The 12,227-nt window shown below is 36.1% G+C and overlaps 2 protein-coding genes across 3 annotated transcripts; both read right to left on the bottom strand.

The window, feature by feature from the left end:
• Positions 1-38: 38 nt before the first annotated feature.
• LOC144440231 (non-structural maintenance of chromosomes element 3 homolog) lies at positions 39-6,181 on the bottom strand. Of its 2 annotated transcripts, none has more exons than XM_078129549.1 (10): positions 6,040-6,181; positions 5,458-5,571; positions 4,701-4,764; positions 4,444-4,523; positions 3,964-4,073; positions 3,194-3,273; positions 2,498-2,540; positions 2,065-2,127; positions 1,627-1,741; positions 39-1,211 (listed from the first exon to the last, which is right to left on the bottom strand). In XM_078129549.1, the coding sequence occupies exons 1-10, from the start codon at positions 6,085-6,087 to the stop codon at positions 1,092-1,094; spliced, it is 837 nt and encodes a 278-aa protein (XP_077985675.1). In that variant the 5' UTR covers positions 6,088-6,181; the 3' UTR covers positions 39-1,091. The 2 variants fall into 2 exon arrangements, with proteins under 2 accessions (XP_077985675.1, XP_077985684.1); XM_078129558.1 differs by lacking the exon at positions 6,040-6,181 and adding an exon at positions 5,850-5,889.
• Positions 6,182-8,892: 2,711 nt separating this feature from the next.
• Positions 8,893-11,678, bottom strand: LOC144442284 (uncharacterized). The gene is made up of 2 exons (XM_078131594.1): positions 11,596-11,678; positions 8,893-10,234 (listed from the first exon to the last, which is right to left on the bottom strand). Exons 1-2 carry the CDS (start codon positions 11,626-11,628, stop codon positions 9,404-9,406), a joined length of 864 nt encoding a protein of 287 aa, XP_077987720.1. The 5' UTR covers positions 11,629-11,678; the 3' UTR covers positions 8,893-9,403.
• Between the last annotated feature and the right edge of the window lie 549 nt (positions 11,679-12,227).

Below are 12,227 nucleotides of genomic sequence, written 5' to 3' on the forward strand. Positions count from 1 at the left end.
TAACATAACATAACAAACATAATATAACAACATGCATGCATGACTGTGTAGCATTTCTTGTAATAAAACTTAACTGAAAAGGCTATAAAAGCTATAAATATTATCATAACAGAAATAAACTTTAGAATAATACCTTTGTATGTAACATTGCACTGAAACATTCTAAACCTAGCATTTGTAAGAAGAGCACAATCTATGTAGTTTTCTGCCACCATGTAAGCTGTTGAAATCATGATTACACTGACAAAGGTAGCCTATAGTCAAGCCATGTGGGGATTTTGACTGTCATCGCCACTCTCACCTAGTATTCCCAATTATTTTAATGAAGAAAGCTGGCATAAATTCCTTTTTGAATTTGCCTGCTGTGACAGGATGTCAATAGCGTCATCATGTGATGAGAACCATCAAGGAGATTGGAGCAGTACGAAGTAATTATGACTACCATATCAAGAAAGTCACTGTGTCTAATTGTAGGTTTGAATACCTAAACCAATTGAGAAATGCTAGGCAACAAGGGGGATAATAGTCAAAATGACCACATGAATTGACTAGGAATTCACAAAGGTTGTTATTTGCATCTGAAGTGGGATGAATTTGACAAAAGATTGGAATTTACATCACTCAGCATTTTTGTTTCTTTCTGTATCACCAGACATAAAAATATAACGTTTTGGACAAATAAGTTTTTTGTAGAAAATGATCACATTTACAACAAAGGGGTATTCCTTTTCAATGTTCTCATTCCAAAATCTGTGTGGAATTTGGGGTTTAAAAGCGATACAGAAATTGTTCTTCATCTATGCTTCAATCTATAATTGTTAGATAGCTTTATGAATAATTCTATGTATACATTAGGCACATTGGTATTGTAGTACATAATCAATACACCATACTTTCAGAATAAGTGTCATTTTGATTCCTGTAGGTATTAATCTCAACAGCAGCCCCGCACTACCAGTACACAAACCTTTTCACGTTATGACAAAAGCAATGACATGGATAGTTCTTCTATCACACTATAATGTATTGATCCCCTGGTTTCATTCACATTACAACTAGATGTGCAGGACTTTTCTGCTGATCAGACCACTTCATACCCCATTACTCTCCCCTCTGTTCACCTGCCCATTGCTGGCCAGTCTTCCTTCTGACCTAAGAACTTCTTTATACTGTGATTTCCATGATTCGACTTGCATATCTTTTCCATACATCTGTAAACGGATATTAAGAACATTTAATTTATAAATATAATGAGGAACTTTTAACTCAATTACAACTCATTTAAGGATCTAGGACCACAAAAGTATAGAAATTACCTTCTCAATATCTAAATTTTACTGTAACAATTATCGTATCCTGTACACAACTTTTTATAATGATGTAATAGAGTATTGTGAATATCATCTCGTATTTTACATACTTGTATTTCCATTAGAGCTACCTCAATTTTTTGAACAGTTCATTACATCATTTTATGTCCCAAACAAAATTATCGGCATGATAAAGAGGTCAGAGTGAATACAATTTATTTGCAGTTGCGGTAAATTATGGAGGCTTGGAGAGTTATTTATGATTTTGATTTCTGTGTATATCTGATATTGCTCCTGATCAAAGATATGAACCTACCTTTGTGACAAACTCTAAAACTTTCCTCTTTGTTGTTTCTTTCAATGCCCTTTGACCCCAACAAAACTGGTAGGCAGGTGGGTCTGAATTAATAACTCTATTGTGTTCCAGGTACCTACACATATAGAGGAAATGAATGGAAACTATGTTGGGGATGCATGTAGTGTTTTGAAAACAAGAAAGAAAGAATACAATTGTGGCAAAAACAAACTTTTGGTACATACTTAGGTGAAGCAAAGTGACTTATAATTTATCATGAAAGCAATAATGAATAGACAAAACTATTCAGACAAATCAAAACAGAATGATTATCCCTGACAAGATTGAATGCCTAATATCGGAAATTTGCTTGTATTTGATTATTGCCACACGATGGCATTGAACTGACCTTAACATTAAACTCCAGGAACCTAACAAAATATTAATTCTAGTACTTACATCTGTCTTACAAATTCTTGAGTTAACAACCTCTTGACATCACCAAAGACTTCATGATTCTTGCTACAAAGTGAACACAATACAGACTGTTTAGAAATTATTACACTGTGTAATACTATGGTGACTCAAAACTAGGCATTAGTTATATGCAATTAAAATAAATGCAATCCCAATCACATACTTTGGGGGATGGAATTATAAACAATGGATAGTGTATGATTGAATCACAGAATTTCATTTTCTTTTTGTCATTAACACAAAGAATAACTTGAAGAAACAATTCCAGTTAACAAGTACTACAGTGAAAATGGAAGACCAGTGTATGGTTTACTACATTAATAATCTGTGTTATCATTTCACTTCACATTGTGCAATGGTTACAGAATACTTATCTCCAGTTATATTAATTTTAATATATACAGTCAGTACTTACTCATTATGAATTCCAAACTTCTTTAGAGTATGCCAAAGTATGGCTGTAAATGAAAAAAAAAAATAATGAAACAATTAAAAAAAGCTGAATTTCTTGATTTTAGATTTTGATGATAAATTACTGGCTGTTAATATTATCAATCTGATTAAAAATTTGATATACCGGTATACATCAGATAGGTGATCAATTTTATTTTATAAGCATTAATTTTTGATTGACTCATCCATCCATTGTAAGTCATATTTATATTTTTGCTTAGGGCAGACATCAAACCCTGGCCTTAAATCCATGACCCCAATATATAGGGTGCAATTACATAGAGTTACAGAAACCAAGTCATTATAGGGTTACACAGATGATTTTTAATGCACACATTGTGGTGAGTCATAAAACTTTCATCACAAGTAACAAGATAACTGTAGGGCCACTATGGTACAGTAACAAAACAGACATAGACTACACTTCCATCATTTGTATGTTCATAATTTCAATGAAATTTCCAGGGGACCCATTATATCTTGCAGATACAACTTGGAAAGACAGCATTAGCTGTGACTTGATACTTACTCTCTGTAACTACACCACCACTCATAAAGATGGTAATCATTAGCTGTGACTTGATACTTACTCTCTGTAACTACAATGTACACCACCACTCATAAAGATGGTAATCATTAGCTGTGACTTGATACTTACTTTCTGTAACTACACCACCACTCATAAAAATGATACTTAAAATCACCATTAGTAGTCCCATCTTGGGTTCTTCAGCTGAACTGTTAGTAATAAATAAATATATAGAGTGTTTTACAAAGATAGGGTTGCAGCATATGATTATCATTCAGTATCAAAATTATGAACCAGAAACTAAACAGTGATTTTGTTAAGGGTGGTATGCAGGTAAAATCTACCTGTCACTTTCCCGGGTTCCCCACCAAAATGATGGTACAATGTATTAGAAACAATGTGTGTTTTACCATATCCCCCATTCTGTTACAGGGTTCCCTAACCTTAGCAAAACACTGCCTAGCATAATTTACATTGTATACATTTGATCTATGTTTCATTGCTTTTACTGTTTGACTCTTAACAGTTCATTCCATTTCATGATATCAAGCCTTTTTTTCAGTGACAAACAGTTTTGTTTATAACATCTGTATCAACTTGTATTTACTATAGGGTGTTTTTCCAAGTTCTCATATTCATTACTTACAATGTATGTGTGCTTTTAACTAATATGCCGTTATAGACATAGACAAACTTTAGTGGTTGAGAACAGTTTCTAATCATATAACTGAATTATTTGCTGTACCCATCTTTTAAAGGTTTTTTTTTCATTGGAAGACAAGTACTTGTACCATCAATTGATTTGGATTTTCTTAAGTTACGTCACTTACAATATTTGTTTGTGTTTTGCAAATGCCAAACAAACAGTATAAGGTAGACAGTAATCCTCCATGACTTACTGATCAATATGATCTGTATCACTGACATCTAATGAGTTAAGTAAAATGTAAGACTTCTGCTTTTTATTGCCTGAACCCTGTTCCAATTCTGTCATTTCAAAACCAAATGTCTGAAAAGAAGCACAATGGAGGACATCTATGTGAATTATAGTAGATGTACAAGTGATGACTTGCATTGGTGTGCATGCATACTATTACTTTTACTATTGGTATTTGCACTGCAATGCAGTAAGGAAAACATTCTTAAACACTGTACGCAAATGAGCATGTGATGTTAAATGTACAGACACATCTTGTGTTTGATAAACACGTAATAAACCATAATAACAATCTATGTAAATCTATGATGTATGTCAGTATTTGTACCTTTAATTGCAGTGTTGTTTACTGCACTTTCGCTCACTCTTGAAAGTACAAAGACCCAAAGTAGGCCTTGGGCCTTTAAGCAAACAATAATAACAATAACAAATGATTACATACCCTTGAAAGTTTGGTTTTGGCACGTGCCATGGCCATTACAAAGATGGCTTTATGGTCTTTTAATACATGTTTATTAATATCTGAAATGAAAAATAAATGTCAATAAACATACAAAATTATGAAAATATCATAAATGTCAATTTAAACATTCATGTTTGAACACTCAAATTTCACAGATGTAAGCATTACACATTTAACAATATTTTCATACAGGTTCCGTTGTTTTCAAAAATGATGACAATGAGACAGACTGTTACCTTGTCTTTTTACGGGAATCTTCTTTTGCTCCATAATCAGCATAAACTGAACGATGTCATTGACCTGAAGAAGTTATGAACGTATACTACAGTTTTAATAGTGCATGTATTTGTTAGTTTTGACCATACAGACACAAGCTGAGTTTGTAAGCTTTTTACTCAAGAGAAAATACTTACATAAAACCTTGATTAATTTTTTTTAGAATAATGTCAACATCCAAGCATACTTGCCCTTCTATGACATTACTATCATTTTATGTCATTGTTAGATCAGTTCACTGTATAGCAGGGACTTCCTTGACATTAGTAATATGTACAGTAAATTACATCAGTGGATCATTGTATAAGCTATATCTAGCACCAGGTTTGAATTCAGTCAATTGCAAATGATGGTCAAGTATATGCCTAAAGTAGAATACTTTGAGTATTTTGAAATATGCAGAAAAAAATCATACTAAAAAATGTATACTGTGTGTACAGTACAGCTTATGCCCCTTACAAATGTTTAGCTATACTTTCATCCTGGGAAGCCAATATCTTTTCTACCACAATTTTTCACTATCAAACTTACTCTCATCAATAGCAACATTTGCAGAATATTCGTCAGCTGAATACTTCATTGTTTGGGGGTGTCAATACAAACAACCCTTTCTCACCATTTGATAAATACTAATAGAAAGTTGACCATCAAAAGACAAGTCTGTATGGTATGTAGAGAAATAATTCAGTACATATTAACACACCGCAAGGGACCTACCAAACCATCAATAGCATCATGAGTTAGATTTACAGCAGCTTTCTGGGCTTGTGTCATTGTCTGGGTTTGACTTTGACTGGCTTGTGTCATCTCCATTTCATCATCATCGTCATCCTAATAGATCAAACAACAAAGACACAGTTGAAAGTAACAATTGAGGTGATCTTCGGGTGTTACCACTGAAACTGGTAGATATTTTGGCTGACCAAAAATGAAAAGGATACATGACTTGTACAGAAGACATTGTTATCGTTTGGGTTGCGTCTCCGATTCTCATGACATTTTGTATTCATATATGTAGTGTCTCAGGCATAGAACAACTGTTGCATGTAATTCTGCCAATGCATGGAGGTGGAACTTGAAGTGCCTACAAGATACACCGGGGTTCCTACCTCCATGGCCACTGTCAGTCGACGTGGAAGAATGGATAGTATTCTAGTACTGTGTCATTAAGAGGATATGTACACACACAGTGACACATAACGGGAGTTCTTATGGCAAACTACTAATAGTTGGCACCTCGTTCACTACATGAACGATTGCAGTAGCCGTACTTTCATTTCATTTTTAAAGTAAACTCACCGATTCCACGACATTTGATCGGCTTGGGTTTCCTCTGGCTTTTGGCATCTTTATTTGGTGTGGAACAATGTGGTCTTCTCTGATACCAAGATACTTGTATGAATAATTTATTCTTCAGCAAATGCAAACTACATTCGTCGTATCAAGAGGAAACCGGAAATGAAATGTTTCTGTCTTCCCCGCGAAAATAACTGCGCATGCGTAAAGGTTGACGGTAGTAGCTCGGTAGTGCTTGATACTGGAAAGAGTGAATAGAAATGTTACTTGCCAAGTCAGTCCTAGGTGATTTAAGCTGGTCGGATATACAGTTTATCCTCAACAATTCTAGGATTACATATCTTGATAGATTACAGAAAATGAATGCACAAGTTGATTTTCACTGAACTCAACAAGTCTATGATAGAAATGGAGAGAGAGACAGACCATGGAAGTAGTTCTACTTCCATGGACAGACAGAGAGACAGAGACAGAGACAGACAGAGAAATTTATATATACATAAATATTCTTACAGAGAATGGATTAGACCATGTATATGGATCCAAACAACCAACAAATACAAATTGACTAAATAGTTATGTCTATCTAGTAACCACAATGAGATGGTATCATTTAAGCGAATCGTTATGAAGTCTTTAGAACACTACGGGTGAATGAATTGGATGAAAAATGATAACGCAAGCGAAAACTACTAGTATGAAATGACCCCGAGGATCATCGTGGCACCTCGCTTTGCTTTAAAATAAGATCTAATTCCATTAATATAGGCGAATAAAGTAAGTTGCACAAATTATCATCTGGTGATTGTAAGCTCTCCTCGAGAGGGGAAGAAGATATTTATCACTTTCTTTTCATGTGTCCTGCTTTTCTTGACATTAGAAAAACGTTTTTATTGCATTTTAAATGAAGTATTTGTAAATTTTGGTAATTATAATGTTTGTAGTAAATTTCATTCAGGGGGTCTTCACTTTAAATTCAATGTTCTTTTCAGTAGGGTCTTGTGGGAGGTCAACCATGACCTTGGGGGGAAGACGTTACAAAGCTAACAAAAACATTGATAAGATCACTATGTGATAAAAGAAACTCGAGGTTGAGACACTTATAGATAATAGACATATTACAGTAAGCTAAATAATAAGACAGTGGAGTGCCATTACTGCTTCATGTTGATCTTTTTGATTTTGTATTGTTATGTGTACTTGTTCGCCACCTGATCTATCTTATGCTATTTTATTGTTCTTTTTGTACTGATGCAAAGGTGAAATAAATAAATAAATAAATGAATAAAAGTAATCTTTTCTAAACTCATTATACATGTTTAGTTGACAAACAAAAACAACTAAAACAACTCAACGGTGTTTTTGAAAATAAGTTCTCCATTGCTGTGACAGAAGAAGTCCAGAATACGGTTGTTCACTCTATGGAGTGTAATCCACATCCTGATCCCTATTCATTCACGCCCCTTTATGGAGAAATCTTTCAAGATGCGAAATGTACTTTAAGAAATGAATTCTGATACAGAATTTAAAACTAACCTTCCCAAAAGTAATGTCTTCGAGACTTCGTTTTGTAATAATTTAAAGTGTGTCTTGCTTAAATGTACATGATAACTTGAGAAAGCTTTGTACGCCTGGAACTTGTGGAAGTATTAAAACACATGAATGACTCCATTTGATAATATTGATTGATTTCAGATTTTTACCTTTATTTGCTATCATTTACGTTTGGTATTTCCATGGTGTTATTTTACACTTAGACTGACAGATCAGCCGTTGTGGGCACGGTCTAATCTCCCTTTCCCCAAACTCTATGACGGTAAAGAGGACGGATACTTACTGGAAGACAAAACGAATGGATTTTTGATTTGTACATTGAGGGCGCAAGTCATATCTCGCCAGAAAAATACTCCTGGTCTTGGGAACGATGAGAAACACTATTTACCGGTAGTTGCCTTACCACAGTCCCTCTGATAGAGAGAGTGGGGCCTTACTTAATTTGGTAATAGTAGGAAACACATGAGTGAAAGCTTCAATATCCATATAACGGTTCAAAGTCAAGAAACCACCTGTTAGATTCTTTACCAGTGCAGCCGCGTAATCAGCAATGCTGATATGATATGCGTATTCAAACCATGTATACACGTCATTAACTAACAGTTCTAGGACTAGGTGACGGGTGCAAATATTAACCAAAATAGGTTGCAGCCCAATGTGACATATCTCCCTGCAAAGCCCGTGACATCTATTTGTAAAGAAATCTCTTGAATATTGTGTATGGACGGACGCCGAAGTCAATTGCCACGGTTATTTTAATGTAGTGTACCGTTCATCTCCAGGGGTGGGGGTACCGTATAATTGTATACTAGTATATAAAAATATGTGTAGCCTGTAGGGGGCTACGAACAGTTTTGGGTTCATTTCAGAGGTCCATAACATTTTTTTGAGATCGGGAAGGATGGGGGTGGGGGTGTTTCTGCGGAAAAGAATTAAGCAAAATATTTTCTCCCCAGCCCCCCCCCCCCCTTCGTAAATTATGTCCTTTCCCCAAGAAGAGTTATACGAGAGTGACATTTTAAACCATAGACAGTGGATTGAGAAAAAAGTCACAAATTGAATACCAGAACAGACATACAACGTGATATCTGTAAGATATAAATGACTAGCACAGTCAGTACCTTCATAAAGTTTATCTGTGGCGATTATGCTTTATTTTGATAGGTTAGTGACTGTCACTGAACTGGAATATATAATTATATATGTATACTCACAGCAGGATTTAAAACAAGAAATGTGTTATATAGCTTGATAGCTTAGACACTCGAATTCCTGATATATGAGAGGATACGTATACGGGTGAGTTTCCACCTCCAGCCCCACATTTCTTCCATGCATGTGAAGGTCGGTTTGGAGTAAATGAATAATAAACACACCAATTCTTGGTGAAAGTACATGTTTCGAACGTGTTTTCGCTATTAAGAATATTGGACAGAACTGTCAAATTATAAATTTTTCAAACTAGCAACCAGAAGCGAGAGTTGACTGACCGCTCTGGTCAATGTCACGGGTTTTACTTTCAAAAAAGTTACTTAAAGCTCAGACCATCAAACAGTCTGAGACTAAAGGCAGCAACTCTCAGCTCTCATTATCTGGTGCAGCCAATATAAATACCATAATGACTAAGTTTTACATTACAAAATGCACCATGGACTACTGTCAAAGTTTCAAAATATTGGAAAATATTCTTATTTGTTTGTGTACATATCTGTTTGCATCGTTCCCCTACCACCCTTCGTAATATTGACTTGGATATATTTTATTTACTCATTGAATTGCATAGGTGACTTTTGGACAGATGATGAATTTGAATTTAGATAACTCGCTCTGTCGGAGTGAACGGCTCAAGGTAATCCTCATCGGGATATTCATTTTGATTCTCTGAAGGATTATCAAGGTGATTTTGACTGGTAGAGTAATCCTGCTGATACTGACCAGTGGGGTCAATCGGGTAATGCTGACTGACAGGATATCCCTGCTGGTCTTGGCTGGTAGGATTATTTCCTTGGTGAAACTGGCTGGCAAACTGATGAGTTTGGCTGACAGGATTTACTGGGCGAAACTGGCTTGCAGGATATTCCATGTGGCTTTGGTCAGTGGGGTTCTCTTGGTGAAATGGAATGACAGGTTGAGGATATTCCTGGTGATTTTGGCCTGTGGGGTTTCCCTGGTGAAGCTGGCTGAAAGCTTCATGATTCTCATACCAAGTTTGTGTCCCACCAACGTGATTCGAACCCATCATGACCGGATTATCAATTCCTTGTGACGTGTTATATCTCATGTCTCTTTGTAAAGCTTCCCTATGAGAGTGCTTTGGCATCTTGGGCTTTGACGGTACAGGTGGTGGATTAGCCTTGGGACCATGGCGGCGGCGGCGGTGGTGAGGAACGGCACCATTCATGTTTATTTCCTTCGGTTTGGTAGTTGCATTTTTGTTAGTACGACGCCTTCTCACACATGAGATGTACACAGACATGAATATGACAATAAAGATAAAAATAGCACTCCACACTGCGATGGTTATGATAATATTTGTCGACAGCAGTGGTGCCTCAGAAACCTGGTTAGTTGTAAGTAATGCTGTGGAGAGCATGGTTGGAGAATTCGACTCGTCATCAGTCATCATGGAATCTGTCGAGGTTGTCTGCAAAATGAAACAGAAAACGGCTGACATTTATTCGAGTGACAAATTCCAAATTCTGGGTCAAGACAACAGGTGTGCACGCACGCACGCACACACACACACATGCGCGCGCAACGAGAGCAAATAACAATTCGGTCATAAAGTTGTTTATTACTATTATATGTATAAACTCAATCTATAATAATGACGAAAGGTAGATTTTTCTTTCCTCTTTTGCATGCCCTACACAGCATGCATGTACATAATGCCACGTCTATGGGCCGGGGACGTATAGGCTTATGCAGCGCTGTAACACATGGATATGTCAACAGTTATATTACTTGACTTGATAAATTTAGTGATAACCAAAATATAATTCGAAAAAATCACAATGTAGTGATACAAAATAATGAGAAACACTAGACACAGTCAGAAATTATTTTCTTAGCTATTATTCAGCATATAGCTTCAATTTACGGGAAAAAAACAACACAAAAAAACAAACAAAATATCAACCGACTGATGAATGTGATTTTTTCATTGGCATTGCAAAGATTGATAAGTATTGTTTTTTCTTATATATTTATTTAGGAACCAACAATTACAGGTTCGACAAATAGACGGAATGCAAAAATTTATGCAAATTAAACATGGCATGCAACCGGAATGGCAGAGTATTGCTGGCCGTTCGTTACGTTATGAAGTTTACACAGTGAACCTTTCTATCCGTCCAGTATATTCAATTCTTTTCCCTAATTCCTTGGTACATCAGATCGTATAACACATTCCTATTTTAATGTAGTCAAATTACTACTAGGTCGCAATGTTCCATGACACTTTGACCTCATACAGTATGAATTGAAAGGCTTCCTCGGGTCCAATACAATGCTTAGCCCATGCATGTGCATGCATCAGTGCTTTTGTAATTCTTTGAGTAGCTGAGGTGAAATAATTCCCTAAGATCCGGGTTGACAATTTCCTGTTACATGCGCAGCTGCTAAGGGTCACATAACACGTACAAGTACAGTGTGTCTTACCTTCGATTTCATATTCCAAAGCGTGTGTAATCAGTTTGTATGCAAAGTTGTGTGAAATGACGTCCCCAATGAATCAACTTTCCATTTGAGATTTGACTATATTGAAATCAATAGAATCTGTACGATGGTAGAATCACCACGTATACTATGCAATTACAACTATTTTGCACTTGAGAATTTAACAAGTGGTACCTCGCTTACTATACGTGCTACACAACTACGGAATGTTTCATGTCACTCTCCCGACGTTTGTTGTCATTTTCGTCCTACTGTGACGAGTTCTTATATACGCATAAGCTTATACTACAAGGACACTACAAGGACACAACATGAAAATATTTTTACCTGTGCTAGGGTACTACCGGTAGTTGCCGCCATGATAGCAGTAGGTTTTAGGTTATGGCGATGTCTTGTTATGGTCCGTCCTGCTATGACACAGAAATCAAAGTAGCGTAAAGTTTTAACACGGGAACACGGGAACACTTTCACATTTCCGAGTTACGCCGTAGATGGCGTCGTGAACACGGTAAATGATTTCCGGGTAAAACAAAAGAAAGAGTAGCCAAGGGAAATCCCCCTTTCGCTACCGTTGTTGTTGTTGTTGTCTCTTCCAAAGTAGTCACAGGAATATGAATACCTGTAACTTACAAGACGTACACCTATAACAAGACGAATGGAGAGTATTGAGTCAATAAATTATAGATATGCATATGTTGAACGTACGGTACCACCAACGATTGCCACTCGTCGCTTGGATATTATTCTCCAACATTGTCTTCGTTCAGCTATGGAAAATACGAGTGATATATTAAAGGGGTCTTGTCACTACGAGTCGCGAGACGAGTATTTTCTGATTTAATGAATACAAATATTGGAGGAGAATAATATAATTATACCTGTGACCCCTCTACCATCAAATAGACCATACCACCACCACCACTACTACTACTACTGCTACTACTACTACTACTACCACC

The sequence above is a fragment of the Glandiceps talaboti genome, chromosome 1 (genome assembly GCF_964340395.1).
Source record: "Glandiceps talaboti chromosome 1, keGlaTala1.1, whole genome shotgun sequence".
NCBI classification, from domain to species: Eukaryota; Metazoa; Hemichordata; class Enteropneusta; family Spengelidae; genus Glandiceps; species Glandiceps talaboti.